The 21,753-nt window shown below is 46.2% G+C and overlaps 1 protein-coding gene across 1 annotated transcript in view; it reads left to right on the top strand.

Annotated features, from left to right (window-relative positions):
• Positions 1-21,753, top strand: part of arhgef40 (Rho guanine nucleotide exchange factor (GEF) 40) — a 65,695-nt gene that overhangs the window by 27,076 nt on the left and 16,866 nt on the right. The window contains exons 5-22 of the mRNA XM_055229135.1: positions 717-1,821; positions 2,578-2,756; positions 3,926-4,111; positions 4,376-4,490; positions 4,854-4,947; positions 5,026-5,112; positions 6,777-6,893; positions 7,901-7,999; positions 8,489-8,640; positions 9,181-9,319; positions 9,660-9,779; positions 10,134-10,325; positions 11,285-11,755; positions 12,364-12,737; positions 13,439-13,688; positions 13,930-14,019; positions 18,059-18,265; positions 20,269-20,448. Of these exons, the coding sequence (XP_055085110.1) occupies positions 717-1,821; positions 2,578-2,756; positions 3,926-4,111; positions 4,376-4,490; positions 4,854-4,947; positions 5,026-5,112; positions 6,777-6,893; positions 7,901-7,999; positions 8,489-8,640; positions 9,181-9,319; positions 9,660-9,779; positions 10,134-10,325; positions 11,285-11,755; positions 12,364-12,737; positions 13,439-13,688; positions 13,930-14,019; positions 18,059-18,265; positions 20,269-20,448 (4,157 nt within the window). The remainder of the gene's footprint in view (positions 1-716; positions 1,822-2,577; positions 2,757-3,925; positions 4,112-4,375; positions 4,491-4,853; positions 4,948-5,025; positions 5,113-6,776; positions 6,894-7,900; positions 8,000-8,488; positions 8,641-9,180; positions 9,320-9,659; positions 9,780-10,133; positions 10,326-11,284; positions 11,756-12,363; positions 12,738-13,438; positions 13,689-13,929; positions 14,020-18,058; positions 18,266-20,268; positions 20,449-21,753) is intronic.

Here is a 21,753-nt window from a genome sequence, read left to right as displayed (position 1 = left end):
AGAAGGACGAGTGTGAGGAGAAGGATGAGTGTGAGGAGAAGGACGAGTGTGAGGAGGACGAGCGTGAGGAGGACGAGCGTGAGGAGAAGGACGAGCGTGAGGAGAAGGACGAGCGTGAGGAGAAGGACGAGTGTGAAGAGAAGGACGAGTGTGAGGAGAAGGACGAGTGTGAGGAGAAGGACGAGTGTGAAGAGGACGAGTGTGAGGAGAAGGACGAGTGTGAGGAGAAGGACGAGTGTGAGGAGAAGGACGAGTGTGAGGAGAAGGACGAGTGTGAAGAGAAGGACGAGTGTGAGGAGGACGAGTGTGAGGAGAAGGACGAGTGTGAAGAGAAGGACGAGTGTGAGGAGAAGGACGAGTGTGAGGAGAAGGACGAGTGTGAAGAGGACGAGTGTGAGGAGAAGGACGAGTGTGAGGAGAAGGACGAGTGTGAGGAGAAGGACGAGTGTGAAGAGAAGGACGAGTGTGAGGAGAAGGACGAGTGTGAGGAGAAGGACGAGTGTGAGGAGAAGGACGAGTGTGAGGAGAAGGACGAGTGTGAGGAGAAGGACGAGTGTGAGGAGAAGGACGAGGACGTAAAAATCTGCGAAACAACGAGATCACGAAATGAGAACCGCGATTCAGCGACGGACGACTCAACTTTTGAATCAAACTCATGTAAATGTTAAAATCTTGCACTTTTGTCTCTTCACTTTTACGTTTTGTCTGTTCCTCAGTTGGCGGCGGTCTGGACACATGCCTCGTCAGCACGTGCGACGGCGTGGTGCGTCTGCCTTGGAAGGAGGTCGTTTACCCCAAATTCATCCACGACCCCACCGCCGACCTCGTGTCCGACCCCGGCGCCTCCTTATCGGACCGACTCCCCAGCGACGGAGGCTGGGGCTGCTCCTCCTCCGGGGAAATCGACTCCTTCTCCTGGGACGAAGAGGACGACGACCACGCCTCCCTGGAGCTCGGGTCCGGCGTCGCGCGAAGACGGAGCAGCGAGGACGGACTCGGGAGAACGGCGAGGCCTCCGCACCTCGACGGGGACTACGTGGAACTGCTGGAGCCGAGACTAGGGCCGGACGGCGGGGTGGACAACAAACAGCGGTACCTGGAGATGCACGCCATTTCCAAAACCAAAACGCTGCCGTTGATCCGCAGAGGGAAAGCGATAAAACTGAAGAAAGGAAAAACGTACGGATCAGGGAGTTTTCGAGCGGCACGGAGTAAAGACACAACATCGTCTAAGGAAAATCTAACGCCGCGACTTCCGCTGCGACCGATTGAACACAGAGTTAAACCGTATTCGTCGTCCGTTCAGGATTCGGACGAGAGCGATCGAACGAGCAAAGACTCCGAAACTTTGGACAGAAACGGGATTAAGTTTGAAGCCGTTTATCGAGAAAGAAAACCAGGCGTCGGGAAAGAGAGAGACAGTAACGGAAGTGCGAACATGGACGGGAAAGACAAAACGAGCGAACTGCCAGACGTCAACGCCGCCGCAGAAGGACAATCGGACGTGTCGGACTCGGTGTTTGAGGAGACGGACAAACCGCTGACCGGAGAGAGCGACGCCACGACCACCACGACCACCACGCCCACGTCGGACACAACGGACGCCACGTTTACGACTCGCAACGACAAATCTACAAAGTGCAATAGTACAAAAACAAAAGGACTTTTACCGAAGAAACCTGGACTTAGCAGCAGCTCATGTGACGTGAAAGTGACAGAAGAAGAAGAGGAGGAGGAGGAGGAGGAGCAGAGGAGGAGGACAGAGGAGCGAGTGTGTCCGAGGGGGAAGGAGGTCAAAACGACAGGATTCAGAGCTCCGAGGTATTTATTATATTTGTTAACACATGTTTAAGAATGTCCAAGCGTCCTGAGCGAGACAACAGACTCACTGTGTCCTCATTTAAACGTCCACTCTGTCATTTTTCCTCTCGCTTGTCTCCATGGCGATGGAATGTTTCACAGTAAAACATTTACAGGTCACAAAAGGTAATACATAAAAAAGAGACTCGTGAGGGTTAATCCATGTCAATGTGATTAGTGCATCAAAAACACACTGGAGTTTTATGAGTCTGTGACATCTACAAAGATCAACATGGGACGTTCCACCTTGTGATGTCATCAAGTGGGAGTTTATAAGTGAACAGGTCAGACTAAAGAGGAGACAAGAGGAGGAGAGGAGACAAGAGGAGGAGAGGAGACAAGAGGAGGAGAGGAGACAAGAGGAGGAGAGGAGACAAGAGGAGGAGAGGAGACAAGAGGAGGAGAGGAGACAAGAGGAGGAGAGGAGACAAGAGGAGGAGAGGAGACAAGAGGAGGAGAGGAGTTTTCATGTTCCTCCTCCTTTTACCTTTAGTTCAGTCGAGATAAGTGACAACTCCAGGACTGAAATGATCCAAATGATTCTATAAATGAAGGTGTGTGGAGTTTAAAAACACAGTGGAGCACTTCCTGTATCACTTGATGACATCACAAGGTGGAACAGAGTGTTTCAGTTGTAAATGTGCAGACTTGTTTGTGTTAAACACGTCTAACTCTACAGAGACGTGGAGCTGAGGATTAACTCCTCTGTGTTTTTAGGAGGAAGAGGAGGGGCCGAGGGGCCAAAGCCCGGGGCCGGTCCGGGGGGCGGGGCCATCAGAGAGGAGTGAGAGCTCAGACTAGAGCCGCTGCTCGCTCCACTGCCCCGAGTGACAAGAACAGAACAGAGGAGAGGAAACCTGAGACAACAACAACAAACACGACTGAAACGAAGACGGGCAAGTCCACAAACACACAACACACACACAATCACAACACAAAGACACAATCACAACACACACAGAATCACAACACACACAGAGTTAAACCTGCAGAGGAGCCAGAGACAACAGCAACAAACACGACTGAAACGAAGACAGGCAAGTCCACAAACACACAACACACACACAATCACAACACAAAGACACAATCACAACACACACAGAATCACAACACACACAGAGTTAAACCTGCAGAGGAGCCAGAGACAACAGCAACAAACACGACTGAAACGAAGACAGGCAAGTCCACAAACACACAACACACACACAACACACAGAATCACAACACAAACACAATCACAACACAAAGACACAATCACAACACACACACACAATCACAACACACACACAGTCACAAACACACACACACACAATCACAACACACACACACAGAATCACAACACAAACACAATCACAACACAAAGACACAATCACAACACACACAGAATCACAACACAAACACAATCACAACACAAAGACACAATCACAACACACACACACAATCACAACACAAACACACACACAATCACAACACAAACACACACACACACAATCACAACACAAACACACACACACACAATCACAACACACACACATAGAATCACAACACAGGGACAAGGGGATTTTCTTGTGAAACATGACGTTGATCCAAGTTCACAAGTGGGAATTCCGAGTCCGAGCGGCGTTCCAGGCGGCGTTCCAGGGCTGTTTTTCCAGTTGGAGGTGGGAAATACTCCAGTTACACAGAGTCAGAAATGATGGAAACATGTAGAGGGTTAATACGAACATTTAAGACCAAAATGACGAGAGCGGATAGAACAGGAAGTGCGCTCATGATCACTTCCTGTTTATAACGTAGCGGCTAACAGGTTAGCTCTGTGCATTTATACAAACTGTGTGTGGTTATAACTCTCTTAGCTTTTATTTTCCATAGTATATTTTAATATTTTAGGTTGTGTTCGCTCTTCTCCAGGTTTGGTTCTAAATCTCAGCTCTGATGTGATGTAAACATGTTTATTTTTAATGTTTTATCTTCTGATTATGGTCTTTTTCTCCCTCTACTTTATCTCTTAAATGTCCTAAACACCTCAGCGCTCTCAGTGTCGCCCCCTTGTGTCTGTCCACAGATGACGAGGTTAAAGTTTTGTGTAATGGACAAGCTGCTTCTGTCTCGAGTCCTTCATCAAACCACTGCAAAGACGAGCACGGCCCGACCGACGCGGGGCAGATGAACGGCGTCTCGTCTAAAAACCCGCCCTCGCTTCAGGAGCTGGAGCCACAGCTGCTGCAGTCGGGAAAACTCAAACTCACAGGTACAAAGTCTGGAAGTGGAACTAACTTCATTTATCCTCCTGAGACCTGGCGTATATTCAATTTATATATATTTTTTAACTGTTTAGAATGTTTAGAATATAGTTATATATAAAATGATGTATGTAAAGGAGGTAATGTCATTTGGTGGCCTGCAGAGGGCGCATGATCTGTGTGAGACATGAGGGGACAGATCAGCAGAGACATGAGGGGACAGATCAGCAGACACGTCCTCATGTTTTTACTGTGTTTTGTCCATGGGGCAGGGACAGTGGACAGACTGGGACGAGCTCTGGTTTTCACCGACACAGAGACGTCAGAAGAAGGATTCACCGAAGAAGAGATGACCCGAGTCCTGCTCTGTTATCACCACATCACCAGGTGAGAGACAAGCCTTGGTTTAGTCCTGGTTCAGTCCTGGTTCAGTCCTGGTTCAGTCCTGGTTTAGTCCTGGTTCAGTCCCTGGTTTAGTCCTGGTTTAGTCCTGGTTTAGTTCTGGTTTAGTCCTGGTTTAGTCCTGGTCTTGTTCTTTGTTTTTGTGAACTGCACAGATTGCGTTTTCAGGACTTGCTCTTTAAATTGAATGATTCTTCAGTTTGTCTTAATGTTCCTTTGTTAATTAAAGATTCTTGTGTTTTCCTCTTCTTCTTCTTCTTCTTCTTCCTCTTCCTCTTCTTCCTCTTCTTCCTCTTCTTCTTTCTCTTCTTCCTCTTCTTCTTCTTCTGTGTTTCTTGTTGCTCTCAGCCCTGCAGCCAAAGAAAAGGGTCTCACGCTCATCATGGATAGCCGCCGCGCCCCGCCCTCCCCCGTCCTCCTCGCCGCGCTTAAACTCTTCCAGGTGACGAGCTAAACCGCTAAACGCTCGAGTCGTTAGCTTTAAGGTCAAAGTTCACAGTGATCCGCTTTATCGCCACAGGAGCAGGTTCCCGGGGGTCTGGGGTCGGTTCTGGTTTTGGTTGAGGAGAATCAGGAGCCGCTCGGTCTGAACCTGGAGGGAACGGAGGTGAGTTGAGTCTATATGGTTCTCATCTCTGTGATAATTTACACATTTTAAATCACAAAATTCATCTAAAACCACGTCATAAAATAAACTAAACGAAACTAAACGAAAACTGCGGTGTCCAATGGAGCTGACGTCGCCGTAAACGTCATCACGACAAAGCACCGTGTGGCTGTGGCGCCCCCTATGGACAGACGCACGTCACACTAGAGCAACACGTTTTTTAAAATTAATTTGCACCAAAATGACGACGCGACGCTGCAGAATCCTACGAGTATCAACGATTAAGAAAATAAAACTGGAGAAGGAAGAGCGGACGTCACAGTGGGCGTGTCACAGGGGGCGTGTCACAGTGGGCGTGTCAGAGTGAAGGTCGACAAAATGGCGTCTTGAAAATACATGGATAAACGTCGGAACAGATTGAACAGGGCCAATTTAAATATTTATTGAGTATTTTATCAGGGAAGTCACTTTTTCTCAATGGACGTTTTACACAACTGCAAATTACAGCGTCAGTATTTTTTTCTTTTCTGTATTAGTTTTTAAAAGTGAGGTCTGGGGCCCCCTGGTGGTAACAGTATTTTCAATCTAACGTCTCTCCAGGGCTGTAGCGCCACATTCTGGGCCTTTGGTAAAAATCACTTTAAGTAAAAAAAAAAGAGCATATTACAGAGTTTGTGCGGGGCCCCTCTGCGCTGGGCCCCTCTGCGCTGGGCCCCTCTGCACTGGGCCCCACTTCACCCCCCCGAGTGCGACGCCCCTGCTGCTTTCAGTTGTAAACCCCAAGTGTATCTTATCTCTGTAAATATGTTTATTTATAATCTGTGAATGAAACGATTTCGAGCAGAATTCCGACCGTGAGTATCATAGCAACCAAAGAGCCAATCAGGAGCGACCTCGGGGAAAGAAGGACCTGATTCGTCTGTTATTAATGTTCATATCTTGATTTACAGACACAATAGTGAAATAAAAACCCCAGGATCATGTAGAGGGTTAATACGAACATTTAAGAACAGAATTAAGTGATGTCGATGGAGCAGGAAGTGCGTCCGTGATCACTTCCTGTTTGGAGCGCGGCGCTAGCAGGTTAGCTCTGTCCATTTATATAAACAGTCTGTGATTTGGGTTTGCGTTTGGTTTCAGTGTCATGTGTCCAGTGGCTTCGCTCAAACATAATTACAGTCGTCGCAGCTGCTTCTTTCATTTAAACTCATGTTTCGAGTCGTTTTTTAACCACGTCGTCCTGTAATTTAATTTATCGTTTACCGTTAGCGCAATTTAGAAACAGTTTAAACGCGACTCTAAAAACCACTACTTTGATATTCCCATGTTTGGACTGAGACGTTTAAAGAAGCTCACGATGGACGAACAGAGCAGAAAAAAAGCGTCTGACGATTCCTTTAAACGCATGTATCTCCATGGAGACGAGCCGCGCTACAGCTCAGATCTGTGGAGATGACGCCCCACTCACAGTAAAGACATTTTAATTCAAAAGTCTCGGAACTGTTCTGTGTTTTATGTTGTACGTTTTTCCTGTAGGTCACACATTTGTTTGACATTTGTCGTTTCAACGCTGAAGCTGGGTTGCGTTGCAGTTGTGCGTCTGTTTTGCGTTGCAGTTGTGCGTCTGTTTTGCGTTGCAGTTGTGCGTCTGTTTTGCGTTGCAGCTCCACGCGGTCAGAGGCGTCGGCGTCCTGCAGCAGTACGTCGACAAACAGCAGCTCCTCAGAGAACTGCAGGGAGAGTTCACCCACAGCCACTCGGACTGGCTCAGCTTCAGACTGGTGAGCGCCGCTTCGACACTGAAACACACTCGTATTCTTTTGTTTTGTTGTGTTACTTAAACTCAGAAAAATAAATTGTGAAAATATCGACATCACAATATTTACTTGAGCAATAATCAGTTCAATTTTGGAACGTTAAAAGGACCAAACGTGTTAATTTGACTCGTCCCTGCTGCATTCTCACATCTCACCACTAGATGTGTCCTATGTTACTGCTGTCCACGAAAAATAAGTGTCTTGTTTTGATTCTAGTTTTAGTCTCGATTAATATCTGATTTTAGATACTTTTGACGACTCTAATTACCTCATAGTTTGGCCTGAAACGATATTGATTTTCTGTGTCAATTATCATCATCAAAATAATTAACAAACACAACACGACAATAATTAAAGTTTTTATGAATATGAATAATTATAATTTTAACTGAGAATATTCTTAATTAGCGGGGCCATCGACTGAATACATTTTGATTATAAGTGTCACATGGGCCCCCTGTAAATCAGATTAATATGAAGTGGGCCCCCTAAGACGCTGGGCCCCCGGACACAGGCCCCTTTGTCCCCCCCTGTTGACTCTCCCCTGGATGAGTCATTTTTTTCTGCTTTTTCTGGTGATTTGTTGAGCTGAAACACTTGAAAAGGTTTATTATAGCGGTAAATCTGTAGTTTTTCTCTCTGTTTTGGTGATTATGACTCTGTATAAAGGAGTTTACACAGGAGGAAGTGGAGATGAGGTGTTTTTGGCAGTGGTTTTTTTGATTAACTGTGTGAAAGATGCTTCTCTTTTATGAATGGCTCTGTTCACGTTCTCACCATAAATCTGATTATTATCTGATTTCCGGAGTAATCGGTTTATTGAAGTGTCACGTGGACAGTTCTGATCTGATTTATTTCTAATTGTCTGAGGGAAAATTATGCAAAAAAGAGCAAAGATTGGGTTTTCACACAAAGAACAGTGGAGGTCAGCGCTGCTCTGGACTCGTTTGTTTCTTCGGTTCGTTTTGCAGAGTCTGGAGAGTTTGACAGAGCGATGTGAGAGCGCCCTCGAGCTGCTGGGAGGAGCACTGCAGTCTATGGAAACACAGAGAATGCCCAATAACATTCAGGTACGAGTTTATACGGTGAAAATGTGAAAATGATCGACAGAAACGTTCAAATTAAAATGATTAAAGTGAAAGTTATAGAAAAAGAACATTTCAAATCTGTCAACTCCATTATCAGACGTAAACTTAAAGAAAGAAAACAATATTTGACCAGAGCTGAAGACGCCTCCTGGACGAGCAGCCAAACGTCTTCAATCTAAAACGTTTATTCCAGATTTGACAGATTTGGATTTTTCTTTTGCTGTGGATAATTTCTGGACGACTGAGAGACACCGACGTAAAGTAAAGCTCTAAAAGTCTGATCAAAACTGCACAAAAACAGTTTGAATGGTGCAAACAGCAGATTAGAGGCTGATTTAGGGGGTGATATTTACAAAAGTTTAGGTTCAAATATGAGTTACAGCTTCATATTCTGTGTAAAAGTTGTAGTTTAGACTCGACAAACTGGATTTAAAATGTAGCTAAGTCTGGTGTTTTAACATGTTCGTTCAGGCGGTTCCTCAGAGCATCTCTCAGCACAAGGAGCTCATGTCCAGCGTTCTGGCCGATCAGCGTCTCACAGAGCTGCAGCGGAGGGGCGGGGCTTGGCTCGCCGGGTTGGCCAATAGTTCGACGGGGATGGCACAGAGGTCACCAGACTGCAGGTTTGAGATTTAACACGGGGACTTTAGGGACGAGAAAAATCAGATACTAAAATATGAGGACACGGTGAAGGGCAGAGGCGCCAAACAGAGAAAACTGGGCTGATGTTTGATATTTATGTTATGGAGAAACTGACGGATATTTTAAGATTAGAAACAGAGAAATTTGAGAGTAAATGGAAAGACAGGCTGGATTTTGTAAAACCAGTAAGATCGGACTTCATTTAAATGTTATTGTTCCCCCATTTATTTATTTATTTATTTATTTTTTATTTTTTATTTATTTATTTTTATTTCTTTTATTATTTTTTTTTTATTATAATTTTTATAATTATTTTTTAATTAATTAATTTGATTTATATTTTATTTTAATATAAGAAATAAAAAGCATGTATGTCAGTTGTACACTATATGCATATTTTGTACTACTAAATTAATATAAATATAATAAAAATAAAATCAGATACTAAAGATGCTAAAACTAATATTAAACAGATATTGACGCTGAAAAAGTCCCGTTCTCTAATCTCTGTCCTGTTCTAGATCTGCTCTGGCGGCGACGTCCAAACTCTACGACAGCGTGGACGACGCCCTCCACCGCCTCGTCCAAGTGTCCAACCAGAGAGGCTGCGACCTGGACAAGCTGGGACGCCTCGCCGCGCTCGTCCACAAACTGGACAAAGTGTGTTTAGACTTTTATTAAACAGGAGTCAGTTTTACGTCGTGTTTAACAGTTTTATTCACACAGTCTCATTATTCTGACATTTAGCAAATACAAATAGTTTAGCTCTTTGAATCACATTATTTCAGACTCTGGACTCAAACCGTGTGTGTTTGTGTGTGTTTGTGTGTGTTGGGGTGTGTTTGTGTGTGTGTCTGTGTGTGTTTGTGTGTGTCTGTGTGTGTTCTGTGTGTGTTTGTGTGTGTCTGTGTGTGTTTGTGTGTGTTCTGTGTGTTCTGTGTGTGTCTGTGTGTGTTTGTGTGTGTTCTGTGTGTGTCTGTGTGTGTTTGTGTGTTCTCAGTGTGATAAGGACATCGAGAGTGTCCAGTCCCAGCTGCAGGACTTCAGAGACCCTCCTCTGTCCCTCAGCAGACTGTCCCTGAAGCAGCAGAAGTTCAAGACGTTCAGAGAGTCGGCCAACGTATGTCTCCACGAAACACACGTTTAAATGAACGGGTCACACTCTGTCTCACACTTTTGTTCGTCCCCTTTTCGTCCCTGTCTCATCCCTGTCCCTGTCCCCCTCTCATCCCTGTCTCACACTGTTCTCTTCTCGTCCCTGTCTTGTCCCTGTGTCCTTCCTGTCTCGTATCTGTCCCTGTCTCGTCCTCACCTCACACTCTTGTTCGTTCTCTTCTTGTCCCTGTTTTGTCCCTGTCTCATCCCCGTCCCCGTCCTCGTCTCACTCTCTTGTCCGTTCTCACCTCGTCCTCGTCTCACTCTCTTGTCCGTTCTCACTCTCTTGTCCCCGTCTCACTCTTGTCCCCTCCTCCAGGACCTGCACAGTGAGACTTTGTCCGTCCTGTCTGACCTGGAGACCTGGTCTGAGCTGGACTGGGCCGGACTGAACCAGGTCCAGATCCGACTGCCCCCGGTGCGAGAGAGACTGAGGGACATGTCCCACTGTCTGTCCGACTGTTGGACCACTCTGGACAACACTCAGAGGCTGCTGTCCACTCTGACCGAGGTACGAGACGCGAGACGTGTCCAGATAAAGTCCAGATGTCGGGACGTTTCTGTGGAGCTGGATTTAAGTCTGAGACGAATCAGAATCAAAATCTCAATTTAAACAAAGGCCTCGTGTGTCAGATGCCCTTCCTGTGTCTCCAGGGGGTTTTATTCTTATCTCCATGGAGACAATCAGGGGACAGGTCAGATCTGTGTAGAGGCGATCCCACTTAGTTTGTTTTTAGTCCAGTTTTAGTCCTGGTTTAGTCCAGTTTTAGTCCAGTTTTAGTCCAGTTTTAGTCCAGTTTTAGTCCTTGTTTAGTCCAGTTTTAGTCCTGGTTTAGTCCTGTTTTAGTCCAGTTTTAGTCCTGTTTTAGTCCAGTTTTATTCCTGTTTTAGTCCAGTTTTAGTCCTGGTTTAGTCCAGTTTTAGTCCAGTTTTAGTCCAGTTTTAGTCCAGTTTTAGTCCAGTTTTAGTCCAGTTTTAGTCCTGTTTTAGTCCAGTTTTAGTCCAGTTTTAGTCCAGTTTTAGTCCAGTTTTAGTCCAGTTTTAGTCCTTGTTTAGTCCAGTTTTAGTCCAGTTTTAGTCCAGTTTTAGTCCAGTTTTAGTCCAGTTTTAGTCCTTGTTTAGTCCAGTTTTAGTCCTGGTTTAGTCCTGTTTTAGTCCAGTTTTAGTCCAGTTTTAGTCCAGTTTTAGTCCAGTTTTAGTCCTGTTTTAGTCCAGTTTTAGTCCAGTTTTAGTCCAGTTTTAGTCCAGTTTTAGTCCAGTTTTAGTCCTTGTTTAGTCCAGTTTTAGTCCTGGTTTAGTCCTGTTTTAGTCCAGTTTTAGTCCAGTTTTAGTCCAGTTTTAGTCCTGTTTTAGTCCAGTTTTAGTCCAGTTTTAGTCCAGTTTTAGTCCTGTTTTAGTCCTGTTTTAGTCCCTTTATTCTGATCGTTTCTCTCGTCCCGTGGTTTGTACAAACTCTATTTTCTTCTCCAGGCGACTCAATGGTGCGACGCCGTGTCCTCGCCGTCCGCCGCCACCTGCCCCCTGGCGTCCCTGCCGCCGATCCCGCCCTCTCGTTTCCAGGACGCCCGCGCTCTGGCCCTGGAGCTGGGCGGGGGGCAGCTGCTCGACCTCTGGACCCAAACCGTGGAGCGATACCAGAGAACCGTCGCCCATGTCAAACCGCGCTTCCTCCAGTCGGACCGGAGCCACCACCAGAACCAGGGGAAGCCCAAGACGCCGTCGGCGAGCAGCGCGTGGGACCTGCTGGGGCCGGAGGGCGAGGGCGAGTGGGGCGGGGGCGACGGCGGGCTGCAGTCCTGGGGGTCCCTGGCGTCGCTCTTCAGGCCCCAGACGTGTTCGACGCTGAAGATCGGAGACGAGAAAGGAAACAGGAAAGAAGCGACGAACGCCGGAGCAGGAGGCGGGAACTTTCTGCACAATCTACTCAACCCGAAGAAGAGCGTGAGTCTGATCAGAGGAGGGGGAGGGGCCTGAAGAAGAGCGTGAGTCTGATCAGAGGAGGGGGAGGGGCCTGAAGAAGAGCGTGAGTCTGATCAGAGGAGGGGGAGGGGCCTGAAGAAGAGCGTGAGTCTGATCAGAGGAGGGGGAGGGGCCTGAAGAAGAGCGTGAGTCTGATCAGAGGAGGGGGAGGGGCCTGAAGAAGAGCGTGAGTCTGATCAGAGGAGGGGGAGGGGCCTGAAGAAGAGCAGGTTTAGACCTGGAGACAGAAAATATAAAATAATATTTAATAAAACATAATAATGTAGATCTAAAACTTTATTTAAAGCCACAGCAACTTTTTTGTTATTTTAATTAATTATTTTTGTTTTAGTTTTTATTTCTCTGATGTGTCTTTACTGTGAGCAGCTCGCATCTCCACAAACCTGACTCCTCCATGTAAATCTTGTTCTGTTGGCTGTAATCTTCCACATTGTGTCATAAAACATCACAGAGAATGTTCCGTAGTGTTGCTTTAGCTGTTACCATGGAGTCAGTTCCGTTGTTTTAAAGTCTTGTCTGTGTTTCCTCGTGTGTTTTAGTCTCTTCTTCTTCTTCTTCTTCTCTTTCAGCCGACAGAGTCGTCCGTTCCGCAGAAGCCGGTTCGAAAGCGTCACCCGAGCTTCGACCTCCAGGCGCTGCTCGCCCCGCGCCGCGGCGCCGCGTCCCCCAAACCCCTGGATTCCCCCGGGGGCGGGGCCAGCCGACACTCCCCCATGTCGTGGCTCGGGCGCAGGACGCCGGCGGACCCGGTCGTGGCGACGGCGATGGCGGCGGCCGTGCCCGGGTGGGGCGGCGCGGGGGGAGGCGGCGTGCTCATCAGGGGGGTGGAGGTCAGCAGTAAAGAGGTGGTGGATCACACGGGGTCACCGCGGCAACACGTCCTCCTGAGCCGAGCGGAGAGAGAGATGGGGTCAGCGGAGAGAGGAGGGGCCACGCCGCAGAGGTGAGGGACGGACGTCTGATGGGTCTGATGATGCTCTGCACTGATGTCACGCTGGGGGTGCTCCACGTGTTTCTCTATGGTGGAATATTCAGCTGTTACCATGGAAACACAATGCACATGAACACAGCCACAAAAGATTTAAGAAAGTCTGAAAACAACAAAATGTCAAAGAGTGAAAGTGATGAACACGAGGACGGTCCTGTTTAGAGACAAAACACTGTGAAAATGACTCACTGAAAAACTGTGGGCTAATGCTAATGCTAATGCTAATGCTAGTGCTAGTGCTAGCTTGTGGCTGTAGTGTTCTTTGAGAGCGACGTGTTTAACGGCTGAACTGCACCAGATGATGTGATCTGTGCTAAATCTGCTCTTTATGGTCAGATTGAAGTTTAACAGATTCAGACAGAGCAGTGCCTCCAGTTAGCATCACCCCCAGGGAATGTTGATGACATCAGCTGCAGAGTATCAGAACGGTCACATGACGTTTTAAAGGTTCACTATGTAACTTTTCTATTGATTACAGGGTTTAGTCCTGGTTTTTATTCTTCATATATTTGTTTTTCTTTTCTTTGGTAGTAAACTGTACCTGTTCTGTTTTTATTCTTATTTGTTTTTCTTTTCTTTCTTTTCTTTCGTAGTAAACTGTACCTGCTGTGTTTTTATTCTTATTTATTTTTATTTTATTTTATTTTATTTTGTAGTAAACTGTACCTGCTGTGGTGCCGGATGCTGAGCTCGGAGCGTCAGTACGTGGCGATGTTAAAGGGGGTGGAGGAGACGTACCTGCCCCTCCTCCATCTGTCCGACGCTCCCGCCTCCATCAGGGGCAAAGACGACGCCCTGTTCCCCTACTGGACCGCCCTCTGCAACTTCCACTCGCAGTACCTCCTCCCGGCCATGGAGGGCGCCCTGGTGCAGAGTCTGCTACAGCAGGACTGCTTCAGCAAATATGTGAGTCAGACTGAAACGGGTCAAATATGTGAGTCAGACTGAAACGGGTCAAATGTGTGAGTCAGACTGAAACCATAAAAACATCTGTACAGTGTTCTTCTGTTACTCTCCTGATGTTTTGTGTTGTTCTGTTGTGTTGTTGTGTTATTGTGTTGTTGTGTTGTGTTATTGTGTTATTGTGTTACTGTCGTGTCGTTGTGTTGTCCTGTTGTGTTGTCCTGACTGCTTGTGTGTTCCACAGAGGGATCAGTTCATGGATTATTCTCAGTTCATCAGATCTAAACCCGACCTGGACTCAGCTCTGGTGTCACAGGCTGCAGACTTTTTCAAGGTAAAAACAAACTACACACAACGACACACAACTACACACAACGACACACAACTACACACAACGACACATAACGACACACAACGACACACAACTACACACCTACACACAACGACACACAACTACACACAACAACACACAACTACACACAACGACACACGACACACAACTACACACAACTACACACAACTACACACAACGACACACAACTACACACAACGACACATAACGACACACAACGACACACGACACACAACTACACACAACTACACATAACTACACACGACACACAACTACACACAACACACAACTACACACAACTACATACAACTACACACAACACACAACTACACACACGTGTCAGATGCCCTCCCTGTGTGTCAGATGCTGATGATTTAGGCTGAGTTCTTCTCTCAAACTGAAAACACTCTGTTCCACCTTGTGATGTCATCATGTGATACAGGAAGTGCTCCATTGTGTTTTTAAACTCCACACACCTTCATTTATAGAATCATTTGGATCATTTCCTGGAGTTGTCTCTTATCTCGACTGAACTAAAGGTAAAAGGAGGAGTTAACATGAAAACTACCACTTGATGACATCATAAGGTGGGACAGAGTGTTTGATCTTTGTCAATGTTACAGACTCATAATAAAGTGACTCGTGGGGTCATAGGGGTCAGTTTGTGACACAGGAGCTTTAAACCTGTTCAGAATCACATTTCATAAAAGAGTGAAGCTCCTGTTCATTCACGTCTGAGTCTAAACTGCAGTTTGTTCATGTTCATATTTATTTGTAGTAAATGTATTTTCAGGATGTTTTTGGACTCGTCCTCGATGTCGCTGCACTCGACTGAGACAGAGTTTATAAAAATCACATGTTTGACACTGAAAGTCTGAACAGATCAGATCATGAAGAACAGTTTGTGTTTATAAAGTTTTATACATGAAGAACAGAAGAGAATGAAACAGAAGAGAAAAGTTTATGGAAGACGCAGTTCAGTGAAACTACCACAAGGAGGCAGTGTGTCCTCAGGCTTCACTCTGGGCCTTAGAATAAGACTTTAAAAATAGAACAACACAGACTTAAGTTTAATAATCTGAAATCTGTTACTCAAGTAAAGTTTGAAATTTAAGTCTCTCCTTTAGATTTTTTTATTTGAAGTAGTTTTGTTTTGATTATGAAAAGATTTATTTATTATTATTATTATTTTTATTTTTTTATTGTACAAAAGTCTTAAATACAATAAGATACAGAACACAACATAAAAACAAATATAATGCAGGAAGAGACAAACAGAAAAAAGAACAAAGACAAAAATAAAAAGACAAAGACGTTTAAAGACAAACATCCTTCAAATGTAAATGTGGTGTTTTTGTTTAAATATGTAGATTCTAATGATTTAAAACAGGAAAAAAACAAAGATGTACAAGAAAATTTACTTTATGAATCTAAAATTTGCCGAATATAATAATTAAATAATTGTCTTTTTTATTTGAGTCTAAATTCTTCATATTTTAGTCAAAGGTCAGTGACTTTTATAAATTAAAAGCAGAGTTTACAAAAACACTTTATCATTTCTGTATAAAAGTGCAGTTAGGGTCAAATGTTCTGATGTATTTGACCTTAAATTGACTCGTCGGGTAAATTCTTTTCATTTGTTTCAATCAAACGTCTCATTTTATTTTTTATCTTAAACTTTTGGTTCTGATTTTGTTTTTTTTTTCCAAATTGTGTCAGGGACAAATTTCCTCCAGTGAAAAAACTGAACGGCAGAAAAGATAAACAAATATGAGCTTTTGTGATGTCATCATAAAACAGGAAGTGCTCCAGTGTGTTTTTAAAGTCCACACACACACACGCCCCCCCCCCCCCCCCACACACACACACCCCCATACACACACACACACACACACACCCATACACATACACCCCCCCCCACACACACACACACACACACACTAGAATCAGCTGTTCACTTTAAAGCTCCCACCTGATGACATCACAGGGTGGAACAGAGTCATGTTCTTTTAAAGGAGCCGTTGTTTTCTTAAGTACAGTTGCCGTGTGTGCGTCTGTGTTTATGTTTGTGTCTGATTGTGTTGTTGTTTTTTGCTCCAGACACATTAAAGTTGTGATCTCTAAATGATTTAATTGGCTCATTAAGTGTCGTCTGAAGCACAAACACAACGGGACCAAAGAAAACACAACAGGACCAGAGCCGTGTGTTTGCTCCTGTGTTTGGACTGAAGTGTCGTCAGTGTGAGACGGAGGGGTCATGGGGTCAGAGGGTCACGGGGTCAGAGGGTCACGGGGTCAGAGGGTCAGAGGGTCAGAGGGTCAGAGGTCAATTTAGGGGTTAGTCATATTTTAAAAAATGAACTATATCACATTTATTTTTTATTTTTAGTCTTATTTAGATTTATTTAGACAATATTATGGCAAATTGAAATTCCTAATAAATGTTCCAGTTTAGATTTAAGTTTTGTACAGATTTAAATTCATGAACTCCACTAAAATTAACAAAAATAAATGAAAAAATTCAGATTTTTTCTCTGATTTGATCAATTTCACTCCAGGTTTATTTTGGAGTGTTGTGTTGCTGCTTTGGTTTTACCCCTTTAGGATTTGTTTTTACCATTTCCTTTCCAAAACGCTGCAGTATTATGACGTTTTCAATCATAGATGTTTATACAGAAGTGGGCGGGGATAGGGGGTAGGTGAAAACAGACATTTTGTGAGTCTCAAACGCAAAAGAAAACAGGATCAAACAAACATCTAAACAGCTGAAAGACGAGGGAACACTGTTATAACGGCTCACGTATCATTAAAGAGGCACTACGGAACTTTTCATCACTGCTGCCAAGGTGATGTCATGGCATTGGCTGAGATGTTCCACTGTATGGCATTAAACTGAGCTAACATGCATTCATTCATACTTTGACCACTCACCCTCCTCTCCACAGATCTGCCTGTCTCCATGTCGATACATAAGTTTAATGCTGTACTGTGGAACATTCCAGGTAAAGGAATAACATTTCCACAGACCGTGTTCCAGAGAAGTTCCACAGTGCTTCTTTAAAGTGTCATGTGCACATATGTCCACTTTAATGGTGTTTATTTGTGTTTCCTCTCATGTTTCCTCATGTTTCCTCTTGTGTTTCCTCATGTTTCCTCGTGTTTCCTTGTGTTTCCTCTTGTTTCCTCTCGTGTTTCCTCTCGTGTTTCCTCGTGTTTCCTCTCGTGTTTCCTCTTGTTTCCTCTCGTGTTTCCTCGTGTTTCCTCTCGTGTTTCCTCTCGTGTTTCCTCTCGTGTTTCCTCTCGTGTTTCCTCTTGTGTTTCCTCTTGTGTTTCCTCTTGTGTTTCCTCTCGTGTTTCCTCTCGTGTTTCCTCATGTTTCCTCTCGTGTTTCCTTGTGTTTCCTCTCGTGTTTCCTCGTGTTTCCTCTCGTGTTTCCTCTTGTTTCCTCTCGTGTTTCCTCGTGTTTCCTCTCGTGTTTCCTCTCGTGTTTCCTCTCGTGTTTCCTCTTGTGTTTCCTCTCGTGTTTCCTCTCGTGTTTCCTCATGTTTCCTCTCGTGTTTCCTTGTGTTTCCTCTCGTGTTTCCTCTTGTTTCCTCGTGTTTCCTCATGTTTCCTCTTGTCTCCTCATGTTTCCTCTTGTCTCCTCTCGTGTTTCCTCGTGTTTCCTCTTGTTTCCTCTTGTTTCCTCGTGTTTCCTCTCGTGTTTCCTCGTGTTTCCTCTCGTGTTTCCTTGTGTTTCCTCTTGTGTTTCCTCGTGTTTCCTCTCGTGTTTCCTCATGTTTCCTCTTGTCTCCTCATGTTTCCTCTTGTCTCCTCTCGTGTTTCCTCGTGTTTCCTCTTGTTTCCTCTTGTTTCCTCGTGTTTCCTCTCGTGTTTCCTCGTGTTTCCTCTCGTGTTTCCTTGTGTTTCCTCGTGTTTCCTCGTGTTTCCTCTCGTGTTTCCTTGTGTTTCCTCTTGTGTTTCCTCTCATGTTTCCTCTCGTGTTTCCTCGTGTTTCCTCTTGTTTCCTCTCCTGTTTCAGTCGAAGCTTCCTCTGGCTTCTCCCTTGTCTCCTCTGTCCTTCCCTCACTGCCTTCAGGCCCCGGTGCAGCGTTTGGAGCAGTACTGCGCCGCCCTAGAGGAGCTGGGAGGGATAAACCCCGCCTCCGACTCCGCCCTCTCCGTCCTGAGACACGCCCAGCGCCACGGAGACGACCTGCGCGCCAGTGACCTCATCGTGGGCTGCCCGGTGAGACGCCCGAGCGGAGACGAGGGAGACGCAGATATAGAGTTTTACGTGTTTATTTTAGTTTTTAAACGGCGGCTCGTTCAGGTTTTACATTCAGTGTTTGTTCCAGATCCAGGGGGCGCTGTCTGTGTGGAGCAGGTTTATCAGAAACACCAGAGGAAGAAAAACACAGGATTAGATGAACAGTTTTAAACGAGGTGGTGTTGGGCGGTGGAGGAGGTGGTGTTGTGTGGTGGAGGAGGTGGTGTTGTGTGGTGGTGGAGGAGGTGGTGTTGTGTGGTGGTGGAGGAGGTGGTGTTGTGTGGTGGTGGAGGAGGTGGTGTTGTGTGGTGGTGGTGGAGGAGGTGGTGTTGTGTGGTGGAGGAGGTGGTGTTGGCCTGGTGGAGGAGGTGGTGTTGTGTGGTGGAGGAGGTGGTGTTGTGTGGTGGAGGAGGTGGTGTTGTGTGGTGGTGGAGGAGGTGGTGTTGTGTGGTGGAGGAGGTGGTGTTGGGCGGTGGAGGAGGTGGTGTTGTGTGGTGGAGGAGATGGTGTTGGCCTGGTGGAGGAGGTGGTGTTGTGCGGTGGAGGAGGTGGTGTTGGGCGGTGGAGGAGGTGGTGTTGTGTGGTGGAGGAGGTGGTGTTGTGCGGTGGAGGTGGTGTTGTGCGGTGGAGGAGGTGTTGGTGGAGGAGGTGGTGTTGTGCGGTGGAGGAGGTGGTGTTGTGTGGTGGAGGAGGTGGTGTTGTGTGGTGGAGGAGGTGGTGTTGGGCGGTGGAGGAGGTGGTGTTGTGTGGTGGAGGAGATGGTGTTGGCCTGGTGGAGGAGGTGGTGTTGCCTGGTGGAGGAGGTGGTGTTGGGCGGTGGAGGAGGTGGTGTTGTGTGGTGGAGGAGGTGGTGTTGTGCGGTGGAGGAGGTGGTGTTGTGCGGTGGAGGAGGTGTTGGTGGAGGAGGTGGTGTTGTGCGGTGGAGGAGGTGTCGGTGGAGGAGGTGGTGTTGTGCGGTGGAGGAGGTGGTGTTGTGTGGTGGAGGAGGTGGTGTTGTGCGGTGGAGGAGGTGGTGTTGTGCGGTGGAGGAGGTGTTGGTGGAGGAGGTGGTGTTGTGCGGTGGAGGAGGTGTCGTGGAGGAGGTGGTGTTGTGCGGTGGAGGAGGTGGTGTTGTGCGGTGGAGGAGGTGGTGTTGTGCGGTGGAGGAGGTGGTGTTGTGCGGTGGAGGAGGTGGTGTTGTGCGGTGGAGGAGGTGGTGTTGTGCGGTGGAGGAGGTGTGGGTGGAGGAGGTGGAGTCTTGTCTCTTTAAATCCCTAAAATAACCTCAGGTGTCGTCTCACAGTTTTAAATTAAAAAAAAAAGAAAAAAAAGAGCTGCTGCTTTTCAAAAACACGTCTCCACCAAAACCACATCCACCCAGAGCCATGTCACTCACATGACCCTCTGACCCTCTGCTCCTCTGACCCCTGCTCCTCTGACCCCTGACCCTCTGACCCTCTGCTCCTCTGACCTGTCTCACACCAGATTTATATCTGTGTGACTCTGGAGTTATTCACATGATCAACCTGAGACTCACTGAAACCAACTGGTGAAAGGTTAAAGGTCATGACGAGTGTTTGACCTGGTCTTATTTGTTTTGTATTTGTTTGGGGCAGAACAGATGAACAAACAGACACAACATGAATATAAACACAGAGGAGACCAACACACATGTCCATCTGTCCCAAAGGGCAGGGGTCAGCGGGGGTCAGCGGGGGTCAGAAGGGGTCAGCAGAGGAACAAGACGAGAAATATGACTTTCACATCGAGCCGACACAAAGCTCTTCCCTCTGCACTGGTCTAAAATATATTTCCGCCATGTTTGTTTTGTTTGTTTTGACTCTTTACGTTTGGCTCCGCCCCAAACCACAATGCTGCTCTGTGATTGGTCTGAACACCTTTGAACCAGCCAATCGCAAGAGCAGTTTGTGACCTCAGAAACACGATGACGTTTGGACGTTTGTAAATGTCGACCTCTGACCGTCCCGTGTCGTGTCCGTCAGATGCCCGCGGCGGAGCGAGGGGAGCTGGTGCGTCACGGCGTCCTCACCGTTTGTGGAGGTCCTCGGAGGAAGTGGAGCGGCGTCAGAAACGTTTTCCTCTATCAGAACGTCCTGATCTTCACGAAACTCAAGAGCCCCGCCCCCGGACGCTCCGCCTACAGCTACAAACACAGCGTCAAGGTAAGACCCGCCCCTCGATCCCGTTCGCCTCCGTGTTTATCTCCAGAATCTGCAGAAAAAAACACTTATCCACAGGGGAGTCAATGGGGGGGACACGGGGGTCTGTTGTCGGGGGCCCCAGGGTCTTAGGGGGCCCCGGGGTCTTAGGGGGCCCTTATCCATATCCATAACATTTTTTAAACTATCAGCCGTTTTAATCGTTATCGTGATATAATCGTTAATTGCAGTTATTTACTAAGAACAGGCCGACACAGAATCCAGCTCTTACGCCTCGTCTGAGTCTGCGTCCTCATCAGGAAACGACCTCTGACCTCTGGGAGTCGCCTGATTCGTCGGTTTTTAATGTTTATATCTTTGATTTACAGACACAAAAATAAAACTTGTTCCTCTGACCTTTGGGTAAAGGGGCTTCTGCTCAAACCACTGAGCCACTCCCAGTTCATTAGTTCACAGTTGATCCTTCGTCCTCTCGTTTATGTTCTGTACATCTTTAAACGCTCTGTTCCACCTCGTGATGTCATCAAGTGGTAGTTTTCATGTTAACTCCTCCTTTTACCTTTAGTTCAGTCGAGATAAGGGACAACTCCAGGACTGAAATGATCCAGATGATTCTATAAATGAAGGTGTGTGGAGTTTAAAAACACAGTGGAGCACTTCCTGTATCACATGATGACATCACAAGGTGGAACAGAGTGTTTTCAGTCTAAATCTGCAGGTTTGTGTGTTAAACGTGTGAGAATTAAACAAAACACAGCTCCAGGTCTGTGTGTGATGAGCAAACATTAGAGCGGTGCATTATGGGACATTAAAGCACTTTTTGTTTGAGTTTGTCACTTTCACATTATCGTCTCCGGGGGGCGCTCTCTGTGTGAAAAGTTTTGAGATAATTAAATTTCACTATTGATTAATTCAAATGAAAAGAATCAGTGGAGCTTTTCAGAGCCTTTTTCTGACGTAGAATCTAAACATAATGAGCTCTGATGTAATGCCACAGGTCACCACTCGGCGGCGCTACTTAGTATCTACTGTTTTTATCTACTGAGTAAACCTCTATAAAGCAGCACTGTGGTACTTTCCTGGTGGAGGACTGCCCTGCGTCAAATGTTTCTTCCTTCAGTTCTATAACCAGTGTTTTATTGCTCAGGAATTTATGGGAAAACACGCTCGCCTCTCCACAGATATGATTAGTTTAGAGTTTAAAAGTCAGGGCAGTCACATCTCCATGGAGACGATCACGTGCATCTGTTGACTGTTTATATAAACGGGCGTAGCTAACCTACTAGCCGCCGCCGCGCTCCAAACAGG

This window comes from Periophthalmus magnuspinnatus, chromosome 18 (genome assembly GCF_009829125.3).
Source record: "Periophthalmus magnuspinnatus isolate fPerMag1 chromosome 18, fPerMag1.2.pri, whole genome shotgun sequence".
In the NCBI taxonomy this organism is placed as follows: domain Eukaryota; kingdom Metazoa; phylum Chordata; class Actinopteri; order Gobiiformes; family Gobiidae; genus Periophthalmus; species Periophthalmus magnuspinnatus.
Note: the sequence above shows the minus strand (reverse complement) of the source record. Positions and strands in the feature narration are given on the sequence as shown.